The 17013-nt window shown below is 33.7% G+C and overlaps 1 protein-coding gene across 1 annotated transcript in view; it reads right to left on the bottom strand.

The window, feature by feature from the left end:
- LOC124369983 (plasma kallikrein-like) overlaps positions 1-15044 on the bottom strand; it is a 77625-nt gene extending 62581 nt beyond the window's left edge. Inside the window, exons 1-2 of the mRNA XM_046828223.1 lie at positions 14984-15044; positions 5592-5692 (exon numbers count right to left, since the gene is read on the bottom strand). Of these exons, the coding sequence (XP_046684179.1) occupies positions 5592-5692; positions 14984-14998 (116 nt within the window). The 5' untranslated portion in view covers positions 14999-15044. The remainder of the gene's footprint in view (positions 1-5591; positions 5693-14983) is intronic.
- Positions 15045-17013: the final 1969 nt, after the last annotated feature.

Here is a 17013-nt window from a genome sequence, read left to right as displayed (position 1 = left end):
TGCTATAAGTTACAGGATCTGTTATTAATTTGAAAGATAGATCACAAAGATTTCTCTTGACCAATTAATTGTTCTTATATTTGTTCAAAAAAGCTGGTTTTTACTAACAGTTCTTACATGATCATTAATTTTAAATTTAGTTTTCATGTGAATTTAAAACTCCTTTTCTGCATCATTATCTACGTCTTTAAGCTTCATTTTGATCGTGCTATGAACAGTATTATTATAATTTGTGAATATTTTTTTAAGAATATCAATCCATATCCAAAGTTTTTATTAAATAACTTTCATTCTCTCATTTTGAGTTCTGTTATATCTCTCTACAATACTTTATTTCTCAGTATGATAAATCTTAATACACCTAACTGTCTAGATATTTGTACGAGTACATTTTCGATCTCAATCCACAAAATTCTTCTAATATTTCGCCATTTTAACTCGTCTTTAAATTTTCCTATTACTTTCTTATTTTTATTAATGAAACTGGCATGATCTTTGGGATAATCGCTTGTATCAAACTCATATATGTTTTCTTTAATAATTTCGTAAGGAGTAATCTTTCGTCATTTCTAGGAAATAACTGTCTCATAATCCATGTAACATAAATTCGAATCTGGACCATGTTTCTTAAGTTTGTCGTAATAAAACTCGTAAATTAACAATTTTGATAGGTCAAGAACTGAAAATCCTATGTAGATCGGTTTGTTAAATTTTACTTTCTGTTTGTACATATGACTCGCTATACAGTTGTCGTCAAAGATATTAAAGCATTTAAAATTTGTTTTCTTAGCTTGTTTCATTGAAAATTCTTCATTTCCAAGTTTAATATCGCATCTATTTCGCACATTTTCCATACTTTTTCCAAAAACTGAGTAGTTCATTAGCTTATAAAAGTCCTTCTCATAGTCACTTGTAGCTTTGGTTCGCATATTTGTATTAAAATCGATGTATTCTTTCATGAACGGCTTCTGATCAAATGCAATAACTCTATTCACTTGTTTTTAACACCATTCCTTGTTCCAAATAGAACTTCAAATTTATATAATGAACACCATATTCAGTTTTATCTAATAAAGTTGTGCGCAACTTGTTCTTATAATGTTCAGGAGCAAGTAGCAAATATTTGTGAGTTTCATGTAAATTCGTTGGATATCCTAGGATCAACTTCGAGAATATAGCCATAATCTTTATCGCCAGTGAGTTCTAAAATTATGTATTTCCAATGTGCTTTTGTATATGTTTTTTGGATCCATCCACTTAATATCACCATATGGTAAATTTTGCGATAGAGGCCAACCATAAAGATGGCATCGACGTACAACAAATAATTTTCGGGCTTTGTCTTATCGAAATCTTTCAAATATTTGTTATTTGCTTTTACATATCGTTTAATACATTGAGAAATGCCTCCACGAATACCTTTTTCAATCATCAAATACATTTTATAATCGTGGATTAGTTGAAGCTCGATTTTCGTTAATTTTAGCATAACATCCCAAGCTAAACTTGGAGCTGTTAGATAATGTGCTGGATCAAGTTTATAGCAATTTAAGCAACTCTTTCTAAACTTTCAAATATATCAGCAAGCAATAAAACATCTTGGATGTTATATAAATTAGAGTAATTTCCTAGATTTTTTGTTTTAATTTGTTGCAAACGCTCAAGTAACATTGATAATCTTTCACAGATATGCTCTCATCTGTCAAAAGTGAATTGAAATCTTCAATTTTCAGCTCTTCTGTATAATCAAGTTTTTCAATACTGTCGATAAATTCATAAGGAAATATGCCTTTTCCAGACAATATTTTAAAAATCTCGTCTTCGTCATTTGGCTGCCTTTCTATAATTTCATTCAATATTCTTCCATCCTGTATAAAATGCTTTGTATGTTTCAAGTCTTCTTTCTTTAAACTTTTAGCTAATTTTTCAATAGATGACGCCATGAATCTGAACGTATCTAGAAACGAACCTTAACGAAGGAATTAATTAATGACCTTTCTTGGCTTATCATAGTCAAAAACTCATATCCATATCCAGAATTTACTGAATAATTTATATATCTTTCATCTGTGTTTGCGATCAAATCAACATTCCATATTGTTTAACCAATTCTTTTATGCACAAATGAGTATCGTAATTTGACATATTGTGGCAGAAAACTGGAATATTCTGGGGTAATTTTAAATTTAAATTGCAAGATGCTGTTAAATGACAGTGACCTCTTACTTTATTATCAGGAGTAAAACCAGATGATTCACAGATATGACAAACGTTTGCATTTTGGCATGAAATCTCTTCTTCTTCAGTTAATTTCATAGGTTTCATGTTCTTTGAATTGTATTTTTTCGCTATGTATTGCGATAATTTTTTGAGCTCTTCAAACAGTTTTGTCGGAACATTTTGGAAAATCCTCCTCATTTTTGGCACGATAACATATAGTTTATTACATACGATTGGTTACATTTAACACTAAATATACAGTAAAAACCTAAGGAACGTGCTGAATCTTGGTTGTTGTAGATTTTTGTGGATTGTTCTTGCATGTTGGAATTTTTCTAATATACTCTCAAAATCCATATAAATAACATAAGGATGATTGAACTTCTTTTGATAATTAGTAAATTTAGTTGTTTGACCTGGAAATGGCATAAAATTGGCTTACAAACGTCATGAATTTTACAAATTTCTAAATGATCAGCTAGCTAAATATCCAGATTTGTAGAAATGGTTTAAACATCTTCTACATAACAATTTTGTGTGTTCATGCTTATATAATTGAGAACTCACTAATCTATTTAAATCTGTTATCAAAACATAATGAGATGTTTCGACATTTTTAAATTCTTCTGTTTCGACTTCTTGTTTTACATACAATAAATCAATTTCTAACTCAGCATTTATTTCTGAAATTTGTCAACGGAACAATATGAAGTTTCTTGCCATAAGACATTTTTGGATATTTATACTAGGAATTGTAGTTTCGTTTTTCAAATAATTGTATATCTTTTAAAGACATTGAATACTCAAATCTCGTCATTTACAAATGTTTCATATTGTTTTGCTCTGTCAACATGAGTCTCGGGTTTTTCAATAGCGCATCGGATAGAGTAAATAAAGCAAAAGTCATCTTTATTTTTTATATTTACACAACCTTTTTTTTACCTTTATCTCTTGTGGTAAATTGATATATGATCCAGCATTCATCATTTTGTGTTTGTTAAGGCTCAAAACTAATTGTTTACAACTTTTAAATGCCCAACCAGAACCTTTATTTGGATGATTCGTTTGTTATCGATGTGACAATTTATTAAATTGCTTAGCAATAAAATCGTTTACGTCAAAGATTTCGCCAGCTTTTATAGTAAAATACATTGGACAAGTTTGTGTTTCACCGTTCACTAAAGTTCGTTCGTATTCACATTCTAAAGATAAATAACCTTTCAACAGTTTCTTGAAAATTTGTAAATAGACATGAAATTGTCAATTAATTTTGTTAAAATGTATTGCTTAAATAGACCATGTATAGAGGATAAAACTTCAACATCAATGATATTTTCAGCAGGTTTTTCGTCGATTTTAAGAGTTTTATCTATTTGCTCAAAGATCACAGACTTACTTTTATAGTTGGTTTCAACGGATAATTTTTCAGCTATTGAATGAATTTTTCATCATTAAATAGATTTAAGTCTCTCTTTTCAACTTTGAAATTTTTGTTTAATTCACGTAATTTTTCTATATTGTACATATTTTGGTGATCTGCAATTTTATTCTCTTCAGCCTACTTCCGTAAATAATTCAGTTCATTGTTGTAAAGTTGTTTGTTTTTTAGATGAATCTTTGAAATTATAGTGTCTATCAAAATGAACGGACATTTTTTTTCAAGCACCATTTATATAGAAAAAGATTTAATTAGTGATTTTCTAATTCCAATTTTATAGTGAATGTTCTAAAATTTCGTTCAAATTATCAACTTTTAAACTAAAAATTCGCAATAATTAGAGATAATTCTGTAGATTTTTCAAGATTAAAAAAACTGTAGTACTAGAACGTTTGTACATTAAAAACCGTGATTTTTGGGGCCAAAATCACGGTTTCTCTTGTGTGTTTTGGAAGTAGAATGTCGAATGTCACCTTAAAGGTACATAATTTACCCAATTTCTTTCTTAATAAATGGAGCTACTAAAGGAATTAAATGAGGCTGGTGAACTAAAATTCAAAGAAGATAAGAGATTAATTGATTTAGAAGACAAAAAGAAGTATAAAATCATGAATTTGGATAACATTAAAGATAAATTCGGGTTTACAATAATTTCAGAATTGGAAGATTGTAAAGTACACTTGCCGAACAGATTTTTGACTGTTTTGGATGAAAAAAAGATTAAAGAATTGAATAAAAATGATAAATTACACTTGATAGTTACTGGTAAAAAGACAATAAAAGATAAAGATTGTGTTACTATTAATTTTGTAGAATAAAGAATTTTTTATTAATATTTCTTTATTTTTCATTAAAACAGGTTAAGAAAGTAAGTAGAAGTCTAACAATAAACAGTAAAACAGATATAGATTCGGTTATTTTCATTAAAACAGGTTAAGAAAGTAGAAGTCTACAATAAACAGTAAAACAGATATAGATTCGGTTATTTTTCATTAAAACAGGTTAAGAAAGTAGAAGTCTACAATAAACAGTAAAACAGATATAGATTCGGTTATTTTCATTCGTGATTTCTCAGATTCGTGTATGGTACATTGATCAAGGTTTTACATTGAATTTCGGTTGACTCCAAAAGTGGTCTATAACCATCATATTCATATCTATTATTTTATACTAGTTTAGCTATACTAGTTTAGCTATACTAGTATACTAGAAGTTTAACTTATTTACTAGTTTACGGCACTACTTGACCATGCGCAAGGCTGGAAACCACCAGCGAATGTAGCTCCAGTTCACCTTCCGCCCAGTGCAGCGTCTAAAATCTGACATTGTCACAGACTTGACTTCTGGAATCTAGAATCCACTCCCCTTGAGATCCAAAAAAGTTAATGACAAACATCAAACACCTAGACTACAAAGAACTCTGTCTGGTTACCCAGCAGCTATCCAACATAATGCAAAAGAAAAAGTATTCTCACTGTATTATCAGGTGTAAAATTGAGTTGGTTCTCGGGGAATAACACTTTCCCAACCGTAACTATGGTATGTTTAGAGACCTGGTTGTAATTTTATAATGAACTGCAACTGTAGATGAAGGGTAATACAAAACCACTGTATATCAAGTCATATCAGTTCAGAGGTAACAATCAGAATTTGATTTTATTAATTTTAATTTTCTGTGATATTTCCAGCACAATTAATTTTTCTTACATTCAACGATAGCGAGTGTTCATAACATTCTTCGTACCTCTTAAAACATTGAAGATGTCAATAATGAAATATTATTTATTTCCTTGTGTAGGATTCAGTGAAACACAGCTTGGTTCAATAACTATTTTTAACGAACTATACTAGAGTATGCAGTATAAAAATTTCTTATGAAACTATTATATATAACCAGTTAGTAATTTATCAATTTAACAGCTTGCTTACTCACCCTCCAAAGTCTAGAACACAGGTTGCTGAAGTCACAATAAATCTCTCTGCTACCAAAACCCCACCACATTTAGGTCCTTCATCCAACTGGCTGATCAAAACCTAAAAAGAACATACACAACTTGTGGCAATACTGATATCATATTCCTTCAACTTTTAAGAATATATTTTACAGAGAAACATGACAATATAATTTTTTCAAGTGGACCTGGAAAAAACTGTAATTTCTTACTCTAATACGATTTTAATGTAGCATATTACCGTTACTTTAAAAATGTATCAACTTGTCTTATTACAGTGGTGTAGAAAATTATTTCGGGGGGTGCTGACATATATTGAGTGGTTTAGGAATTATGAAATACCCTCCAAAAATAAGGGCTCATAAAACTTCCGCCGGAAAATTTTGAGCTCTAAGATCTCATAAATGCGTTATAGCTTAAAAAAATTAATGGGTTCCATTTTAATGTTTGATTCCAGATTTCGAGGGGGGTCTTGAGCCCCCTGAGACTCTTACTTATATACGCCCATGTTTCATTATACATATAATTATCAAATATAGATGTAATTAAGTTAAAGGGTTTTGATTTTTAAATTTAAAATTGCTGTGCATGGTACATTTAAAGTAGGTGAAAACCAATCTGTATATTTTGTTACTGAACATCACTTTTGACATAGTTCCATTGTTATAAAAATCAAACAGGTGAATTATGAAGTACATAAAGAAAATATACATGCTGTCATTGAGTTTTACATAATAAAATTACGGGAGTTGTCTAATTTTAAAACATAACTGTTGTACATCCAAAAGTATTTTGGAATTACAAGATAAACTCAAAAACATTAACACGCTTATTAATCATATCTTTAAAATTATACATCTCCCAAGATTCTACAGCTAAAAATAAGAGCTCAAACTTTTAGATCCTTATTCGAGGTTCAACATTGTTTTCTGGGTTTAAATATAAGCTAGTTTCACCACAGCCAATTCCAAAAGTATTATTAGTAAACCTCCCTCAGTGGATCGTAATTTTAATGAGTACATGAATGGCAACTATGCGGCACCTGATCTGTGTCTGCCACTACTTCCCTTACTTGTAGGACTCGAGTAACCTAGCAACGTTGGCTAATATTTCCATTTTCGACAGTTGTTACTAGTCTAGTTTACTAGCCGGAGAAGTCACATATGTCTTACTGCTTTTATCTTATCAATTATTCTTTAACGCTTTACTTCCCCTTCTTACTTTTTCCCTATCTTCTTCCCAAGACAAGTAATCCGAAGATTGATTGGGACCGTCAAGGAAAACTTCAGACCTCTCCTAGTGGTGGGCTGAGTGAACTTGTTTTGCCGATGGGTCTAAGGACAAGGCAAACTCCTTCAGAAAGAAGGGCTTGACTGATCAATCCTCTGAAGTACAATGATGCAATAGCTCAATAAGAAATAGCTGAATAGCTGCAATAGCTGCCCCTAAGAAAGTTGTACGAAATGCTGACGGGAAGGCGGCATAACAGTCGTCGTGTCTATCTCAGAAGGGGTCGCTGCGACAGACCTGTGAACTCCGAGTTACCACCATCCTTTGAGTAACCGGAATTACCATCTCTGAGAAGGATTGTGCAGATCTGGAGCTTCTCCAGTTGGCATGAGGGGTCTAGATCACAGAGTGTATATGACGGATCCAGGGATGTCGATCCACAAGACAGAAAGTGCCGGATAGGATAGGGCGGATTAACATAGAATGTAACCCTCTCTGTTGGGCAGGGATCCTCGAAAAAGGAAGAAGATTAGCTTCAGACTTCCTTCTAGAGACCACTGAAGAGAAAAGAGTGGTTATATACATGAGTACGGACTCAGAGCCAGGCCTGTACAAACACACCCACAGACGTAGGGGGATCCTGGGGAAGTCTACTGACAATAGTATTCCTTTCATCATGCGTATGGGTGAAAGTGAAATGTATACTACAAATTGTGTGAATCGTTTGTCATGTTATTAGATGTATTACATTTTAAACATAAGCCATAATTATCAGTTTACATAATGAATTCTTAATTTTCTAACTAGTAATGTATTAGTCAGTAGGTTTACTTGTCTCACCAGTAATGTATTAGTCAGTAGGTTTACTTGACACACCATAAATGTGTTAGTCAGCAGGTAACTTTACTTGTCTCACCAGTATTGTATTTAGTCAGTATGTATACTTGTCTCACCAGTATTGTCTTATTTAGTAGGTTTATTTATTTCACCAGTAATGTATTAGTCAGTATGTTTACTTATTTTACCAGTAATGTATTAGTCTGTAGGTTTACCTGTCTCACCGGTAATGTATTAGTCTGTAGGTTTACTTGTCTCACCAGTAATGTATTAGTCAGTAGGTATACTTGTCTCACCAGTATTGTCTTATTTAGTAGGTTTATTTATCTCACCAGTAATGTATTAGTCAGTAGGTTTACTTATTTCACCAGTAATGTATTAGTCAGTAGGTTTACTTGTCTCACCAGTATTGTCTTATTTAGTAGGGTTTATTTATCTCACCAGTAATGTATTAGTCAGTAGGTTTACTTATTTCACCAGTAATGTATTAGTCAGTAGGTTTACTTATTTCACCAGTAATGTATTAGTCAGTAACTTTACTTGTCTCACCAGTAATGTATTAGTCAGTAGGTTTACTTGACACAACCATTAATGTGTTAGTCAGTAACTTTACTTGTCTCACCAGTAATGTATTAGTCAGTAGGTATACTTGTCTCACCAGTATTGTCTTATTTAGTAGGTTTATTTATCTCACCAGTAATGTATTAGTCAGTAGGTTTACTTATTTCACCAGTAATGTATTAGTCAGTAGGTTTACTTATTTCACCAGTAATGTATTAGTCAGTAGGTTTACTTGTCTCACCAGTAATGTATTAGTCAGTAGGTTTACTTGACACAACCATTAATGTGTTTAGTCAGTAACTTTACTTGTCTCACCAGTAATGTATTAGTCAGTAGGTATACTTGTCTCACCAGTATTGTCTTATTTAGTAGGTTTATTTATCTCACCAGTAATGTATTAGTCAGTAGGTTTACTTATTTCACCAGTAATGTATTAGTCAGTAGGTTTACTTATTTTACCAGTAATGTATTAGTCTGTAGGTTTACCTGTCTCACCGGTAATGTATTAGTCTGTAGGTTTACTTGTCTCACCAGTAATGTATTAGTCAGTAGGTATACTTGTCTCACCAGTATTGTCTTATTTAGTAGGTTTATTTATCTCACCAGTAATGTATTAGTCAGTAGGTTTACTTATTTCACCAGTAATGTATTAGTCAGTAGGTTTACTTATTTCACCAGTAATGTATTAGTCAGTAGGTTTACTTGTCTCACCAGTAATGTATTAGTCAGTAGGTTTACTTGACACAACCATTAATGTGTTAGTCAGTAACTTTACTTGTCTCACCAGTAATGTATTAGTCAGTAGGTATACTTGTCTCACCAGTATTGTCTTATTTAGTAGGTTTATTTATCTCACCAGTAATGTATTAGTCAGTAGGTTTACTTATTTCACCAGTAATGTATTAGTCTGTAGGTTTACTTGTCTCACCAGTAATGTATTAGTCAGTAGGTTTACTTGTCTCACCAGAAATGTGTTAGTCTGTAGGTTTTACCTGTCTCACCGGTAATGTATTAGTCTTTTTTGGAGGTCAAATCAACATAGTGCTTTTAGATTCATCGTTATGTTAACAGAGTATGAAGAAGTAGACCTTTTATACACAAAGTAGGCCTATCACAATCGAGTTAGATAATGAAGAACACTTAATTGTATGGCTGTTGTTTCTCCTTCTGGATGGAAACTGTACATTTTGTGGCTTACACTTCTAAAATTCCTTTGTGAAATCAAAGTCCAATAGGATAAAAATATGTATTAGCACAGTAAAACATAATCATAGTTATCTGTACAAGTCATCCGTAACATAACTATAGTACACAACTGATAAAATGGTTCTTATTAAAAAAACTAATATTTCTTATATAATAACAGAGCTTTTCATCCAATGCTCCTAAAGAATAGATTATATGTATTTTACTTAGAGCAGTCTGTACAACCGCAACAAGTATGCCTGCCCAGCACTAAAATGATTTTCAGTGCACTTTTTTGAAGAGTAAATATCTTTAAAAACTATTGTTATAAAAAAATTGCAGAAAATATGTAGTAAGCAAGTTCATATTCCAATATTCTGTACCGTAAAATGGGGTGAATAAAAAGAGTGTGTTGAATTGCATCAAAACTTTAAAAAACATTATATTGCTTATTAAAATGCTACCAACATAATTAGATCGGGCTATTTTGTTATTTTCAGGATGCCCACTCAACAAATGAATAGGGAAATTAAGTCTTGATATGTTGGCAACACTATTTAGCTGTTCTTTGTTCTTTGAGTAGCAGGTTATGTTTTTCACGTGTTTCTTGTCCCCACAGACTTTACATGTAAGTATTAACCTACGAGTATTTACCTTATTAAACTAAAACCCTTGCTTTATGTACCATATGTAATGCTTTTACAATAAATAAAATTTATTATTTGATCATTGTCATGTTACCTTAACAACAAAATACCAACAACGGTGTGACAAAATGTTCTGATGTGTGGGATGAATAAAAAATATTTTTTTAACAAACAGTGTGGTGTTTTACTTTTTAAGACATTATTCATAAAGGTGTTTTTCACAGATCTTGCTGCTGATTGTGAATTTGAAGGAATAAGATGCCTCGAAAGTACGTAAGTACTAATGCTTATGCAAAACATGACCCAGGAAGAGTTCAATCAGCCCTTAAACTAATAAAGAAAGGTACTAGTCTAAAAAAAACTACTGAAAAGTCTGGCATAAATTATAGTGTTCTATATAGGTACTTAAAAAATCCGGCACTTTGAAAGAAAGGGACTTCAATGAAGCACAATCTGAAGTTTCAGCACCTTCAACTGCCCCATCTCAAGCACCTTCTACGAGTGGACTATCAAAGCCTAACAGCTGCTCCTGTTTCTGAAGAAGCATCTTCCGATGGTGAATCGGGTTACTCAATCCAAGACAGCGAAAATGAATTTCGATTGGTAACCACATCTGAAGGCGACCTATATGACGCAGACAAACCTTCACCCCCTTCCTATCTTCTAGTTGGAGACTACACAGTTGTAAGAGTGGAGGGGAAGCAGAAGAAATCGTTCCGGTTATATATTACCTAGGATATCGAAGTCGAGGATGACGGATATGTAGGAGTATTTTTCAAGAAGTCTAATGTAACAAAGTTTGCAGAGACTGACGACGAGGGTTTTTAAACTAAACAGGACGTTCTTCGTATTTATCGAAGCCCACTATTAGTACCTGTGGGAGATTTCAGGGTACTATTTCTTTCCAGGACGTCTTGAGTGATGTCAGATTGTATTAATTAACTTTTTTGATTTATTACATACTTTTGAGTGTGTAGATGTGTGAGTTTTTCTTAGACCTTAAACCTACAAGTAGGATTTTAAACGGTTTATAGTTACCAAACGTAAGTTATATGGACAATAGACATGTTTTCAAACCCCTGTTATAACTCACCCGAATGTGTGGGGTGATTAGAAAGTGCAAGCTTTAATTTGTTTCTTTTTTAATAACAGATTTAAATTTTGTTTTCTGTGAGGAACATCTTTCTGATGTACAGACCCGAAATTATACCAAACTTCAATGTATTAAATTGAAAAATGAAAAAGTTACAGAGAATTTGGAAATTGTTTCTAATCACCCCATTTTACTGTATGTAGTACGCCAATCTAAGGATATCACGAGATGTGAATGTGGGTACCTCGATTAGTCGATTACTGATATTTATTCATCCATTAAGTACACGAGTGAATGTTTATATTTGTCGCAAAGCCCAAGGGTAATAATAACAGTATAGTGAACAAAAGAATATTATATGAATCATATCCTGACAGGAAGGTATGCGGTATATTATTCCATGAAATGTTATGATTGGTTTATACAGTGCGTATCGGGATTTCACTATTACTAAGATGTAGGAAACTTCGCGTTTTATATCCTTGGAGTCATTCTGGGAAATTTGGAGGAAGGATACAATTATAATTTAATGATCTAAACAGGTTTATAGTAACTATGCAATATGAGTTCTGGACTCTGATATAAATTAGCCAATAAATTTAATGATTATTTTACAAATATCGTGTCGGATTTAAGATCAAAAGAATTTGGATATGACCCAACCTTAAAGACCAGTCCGAGTATAACTATTTTTTCTCAAAATTTGATTTCAGTGATTAAGAAGTATTTAGTACCATAGTTTAAATGAAAAATAAACCAAGCTGTGGCATTGATGGAATAAATACTTCAACTATTATAGAAAATATTGACGTTTTTTGTCCTTTACTTTGTAATATATAGAACATCTCTTTCCTAAGGATTCGTTCCAGACGATTTCAAGATAGCTTCTGTGACACCCGTCCTAAAGTCTAGTGACCCGTCAGAGGTGTCATCGTACCGGCCGATCTCAGTCATTAATTTATCAAAGATATTTGAAACAATCGCTAAAAATAAGTTGCTGGACTATTTTAACACTAGGTCACTTCTCTCGGAACACCGGTACGGATTTCTGCCGGGCAGGGGGACGGATTTGGCACTTGAGAAACACGTTTCAAGTATGACGTACTCAAGAAACCAGGGTAAATACCACTGGCCGTATATCTTGATTTTCAAAAAGCTTTTGATACTCTAGATAACCATATACTCGCTAATAAATTAAAAATTAATGGCGTAGGTGTTACTTCTTTGGACTGGCTGATGTGTATATGTACTTTGCTTGTTGATGCATGTGTATAAATATTTAGATCACCATAAAAACAAAACCGTGAATAGAACAACAGTTTTATCAGCTTGAATAGCCTCTGTTTGGGACAGTTTCCTATAGCTGACAGTTGTGCTGTAAGGGCCCCACATTTTTTAACAAATTCGTAGCCTATTGTGGCAATGAATTATTCTTTTATAAATAACCTTAAGTAAAAATGAAAACATTAACTTGTGTCACTGAAAACGTACCAAATTAAGAAAAGAGTTGTTTAAATCGCCCCATTTATATTTTTATCTTTTATATAATTTACTTTTGCATTTGTGTTGTATTATTATTGAATATAACATACGAGTACATGTACTATTATACACTTTTACTATACTTGTTAAAGTGATAGTTTTATTTCATTGTTATTATTTATTTGTTATAATATTTACAAATTTATCATATTGTTACTTATTTATTGTTATACATTCTATTCATAAATTTATTATATTGCTGTTGTTCATTTGTTATATATTTATGGATTTGTATAATGTTTATTATTCTTATACATTTTTAGAATTATTATACTATTATTATTAAATTATAAATTGTGGTATAAACTCAGTACAGCGTAATAAATTCTTAAATTGCATGTGTTTATTTTTGCTACATTGTAGAATTTACTAGACAGTGTGTAATTGAATATTTAACATTATTCATAGATAAAACGATGTATTACACAGTAACTTCTCCATTTGTTGGTATGTGAGTGTGCATATGCGTTGTGTGTGTGTGTATAATTAGATAAATCATGTTTTTAGTTGGAATTGATAGTTTAACAAGCGAAACAATGAGGGGTTAGTTGAAGGGTGAGGGGACACTGCGCTGCCTATTAAATAATTAGATTCTCAGCTGATAGGGAAACATAGAGGAGTTAGTTGCACGTTGACGGGACACTGCGCAGCCTATTAGATAATTAGATTCTCACCTAAAAGCGAAACTATGAGGGGTTAGTTGCAGATTGACGGGACACTGCGCTGCCTATTAGATAATTAGATTCTCACCTGATAGCGAAACTATGAGGAGTTAGTTGCAGGTTGACGGGACACTGCGCTGCCTATTAGATAATTAGATTCTCACCTGATAGGGAAACATAGAGGAGTTAGTTGCACGTTGACGGGACACTGCGCTGCCTATTAGATAATTAGATTCTCACCTAAAAGGGAAACATATGAGGAGTTAGTTGCAGATTGACGGGACACTGCGCTGCCTATTAGATAATTAGATTCTCACCTAAAAGCGAAACTATAGAGGGGTTAGTTGCAGATTGACGGGACACTGCGCTGCCTATTAGATAATTAGATTCTCACCTGATAGGGAAACATAGAGGGGTTAGTTGCAGATTGACGGGACACTGCGCTGCCTATTAGATAATTAGATTCTCACCTAAAAGCGAAACAATAAGGGGTTAGTTGCAGGTTGACGGGACACTGCGCTGCCTATTAGATAATTAGATTCTCACCTGATAGGGAAACATAGAGGAGTTAGTTGCACGTTGACGGGACACTGCGCTGCCTATTAGATAATTAGATTCTCACCTGATAGGGAAACATAGAGGGTTAGTTGCAGGTTAAAGGGACACTGCGCTGCCTATTAGATAATTAGATTCTCAACTGATAGGGAAACATAGAGGAGTTAGTTGCACGTTGACGGGTCACTGCGCTGCCTATTAGATAATTAGATTCTCACCTGATAGGGAAACATACAGGAGTTAGTTGCACGTTGACGGGACACTGCGCTACCTATTAGATAAATAGATTCTCACCTGATAGGGAAACATAGAGGAGTTAGTTGCACGTTGACGGGACACTGCGCTGCCTATTAGATAATTAGATTTGATTCTCACCTGATAGGGAAACATAGAGGAGTTAGTTGCACGTTGACGGGACACTGCGCTGCCTATTAGATAATTAGATTCTCACCTGATAGGGAAACATAGAGGAGTTAGTTGCACGTTGACGGGACACTGCGCTGCCTATTAGATAATTAGATTCTCACCTGATAGGGAAACATAGAGGAGTTAGTTGCACGTTGACGGGGCACTGCGCTGCCTATTAGATAATTAGATTCTCACCTGATAGGGAAACATAGAGGAGTTAGTTGCACGTTGACGGGACACTGCGCTGCCTATTAGATAATTAGATTCTCACCTGATAGGGAAACATAGAAGAGTTAGTTGCAGGTTGACGGGACACTGCGCTGCCTATTAGATAATTAGATTCTCACCTGATAGGGAAACATAGAGGAGTTAGTTGCACGTTGACGGAACACTGCGCTGCCTATTAGATAATTAGATTCTCACCTGATAGGGAAACATAGAGGAGTTAGTTGCACGTTGACGGGACACTGCGCTGCCTATTAGATAAATTAGATTCTCACCTGATAGGGAAACATAGAGGAGTTAGTTGCACGTTGACGGAGCACTGCGCTGCCTATTAGATAATTAGATTCTCACCTGATAGGGAAAACATAGAGGAGTTAGTTGCACGTTGACGGGACACTGCGCTGCCTATTAGATAATTAGATTCTCACCTGATAGGGAAACATAGAGGAGTTAGTTGCAGGTTGACGGGACACTGCGCTGCCTATTAGATAATTAGATTCTCACCTGATAGGGAAACATAGAGGAGTTAGTTGCACGTTGACGGGACACTGCGCTGCCTATTAGATAATTAGATTCTCACCTGATAGGGAAACATAGAGGAGTTAGTTGCACGTTGACGGGACACTGCGCTGCCTATTAGATAATTAGATTCTCACCTAATAGCGTAACAATAAGGGGTTAGTTGCAGGTTGACGGGACACTGCGCTGCCTATTAGATAATTAGATTCTCACCTGATAGGGAAACATAGAGGAGTTAGTTGCACGTTGACGGGACACTGCGCTGCCTATTAGATAATTAGATTTGATTCTCACCTGATAGGGAAACATAGAGGACTTAGTTGCACGTTGACGGGACACTGCGCTGCCTATTAGATAATTAGATTCTCACCTGATAGGGAAACATAGAAGAGTTAGTTGCAGGTTGACTGGACACTGCGCTGCCTATTAGATAATTAGATTCTCACCTGATAGGGAAACATAGAGGAGTTAGTTGCACGTTGACGGGTCACTGCGCTGCCTATTAGATAATTAGATTCTCACCTGATAGGGAAACATACAGGAGTTAGTTGCACGTTGACGGGACACTGCGCTACCTATTAGATAAATAGATTCTCACCTGATAGGGAAACATAGAGGAGTTAGTTGCACGTTGACGGGACACTGCGCTGCCTATTAGATAGCCTAATTAGATTCTCACCTGATAGGGAAACATAGAGGAGTTAGTTGCACGTTGACGGGACACTGCGCTGCCTATTAGATAATTAGATTAGATTCTCACCTGATAGGGAAACATAGAGGAGTTAGTTGCACGTTGACGGGACACAGCGCTGCCTATTAGATAATTAGATTCTCACCTAAAAGCGTAACAATAAGGGGTTAGTTGCAGGTTGACGGGACACTGCGCTGCCTATTAGATAATTAGATTCTCACCTAAAAGCGAAACTATGAGGGGTTAGTTGCAGATTGACGGGACACTGCGCTGCCTATTAGATAATTAGATTTGATTCTCACCTGATAGGGAAACATAGAGGAGTTAGTTGCACGTTGACGGGACACTGCGTTGCGTATTTGACCTGACACCAACTGTAGCCCTGGCCAATAACACAACTAATTAGTTTTACTGTAATAAAATTACTGTCTAAAAACTAAATCAGTTTAGAAATTTACCTAACATTTCAAGAGTGACTGTAGTGAAACGAGCTTTAGTTTTACCCTAAGACATCATGTAAAATAGGGCATTAAATTCATTCCATACGCTTGTTTTTGTGCATAGAAGTAATTATTGGTGATATCTCAATTTAAAGGCTCTATTGATACACATTGTAACGCTTTATAGTTTTTGTTATAAAGTTTAATATTAAATATTCAATCAATGGAGTACAACAATGTTTGATTTTTTTCAGAATAACTCATAAACTAAAAAATAAAGAGTTTGGCTTTGTAGTAATAAATTTATTAAAATGCGATATTCCTCACAATTTACAGTTAATATAAACGGCATAAAAGTGTTTCAGGTGAAAACCATTATGACTTTGTATCTTCTTAACATAAATAATATTGTTGAATTGTAGGACGAGCAAAAACTGTATACATATTTAATTAGCTACAGTTATATATTTTACTTTCACATTGTTTTACAGCTTCCAAGTGATAATGAAATGTTAGGTGTAATTAGTAACACAATAGTTCTGATCAATGAGAAGTGTTCTTAACAGAGGTATTTTATACAAAATAGATACATGGTATCATAAAACGTCTCAGATTGATTACAACTTCAGTAGTCAAAAAATTTTATTTTGTTACCATTGCTCTTTTTCTTTTCTCGTATCACTTCTTAATTTATGGTGTAATACATTACTGTTTCTTTAAGAGTAGTATTGTTAGTTGTAAGATGAGTATCTAGTATTAGAACTTCAATATGTAATTTTGTCTTACTGTCCTGTAGACACTTTTTAGT

Source organism: Homalodisca vitripennis, chromosome X (assembly GCF_021130785.1).
Source record: "Homalodisca vitripennis isolate AUS2020 chromosome X, UT_GWSS_2.1, whole genome shotgun sequence".
Classification (NCBI taxonomy): Eukaryota; Metazoa; Arthropoda; class Insecta; order Hemiptera; family Cicadellidae; genus Homalodisca; species Homalodisca vitripennis.
This window is presented reverse-complemented; position numbering and strand designations above follow the sequence as displayed.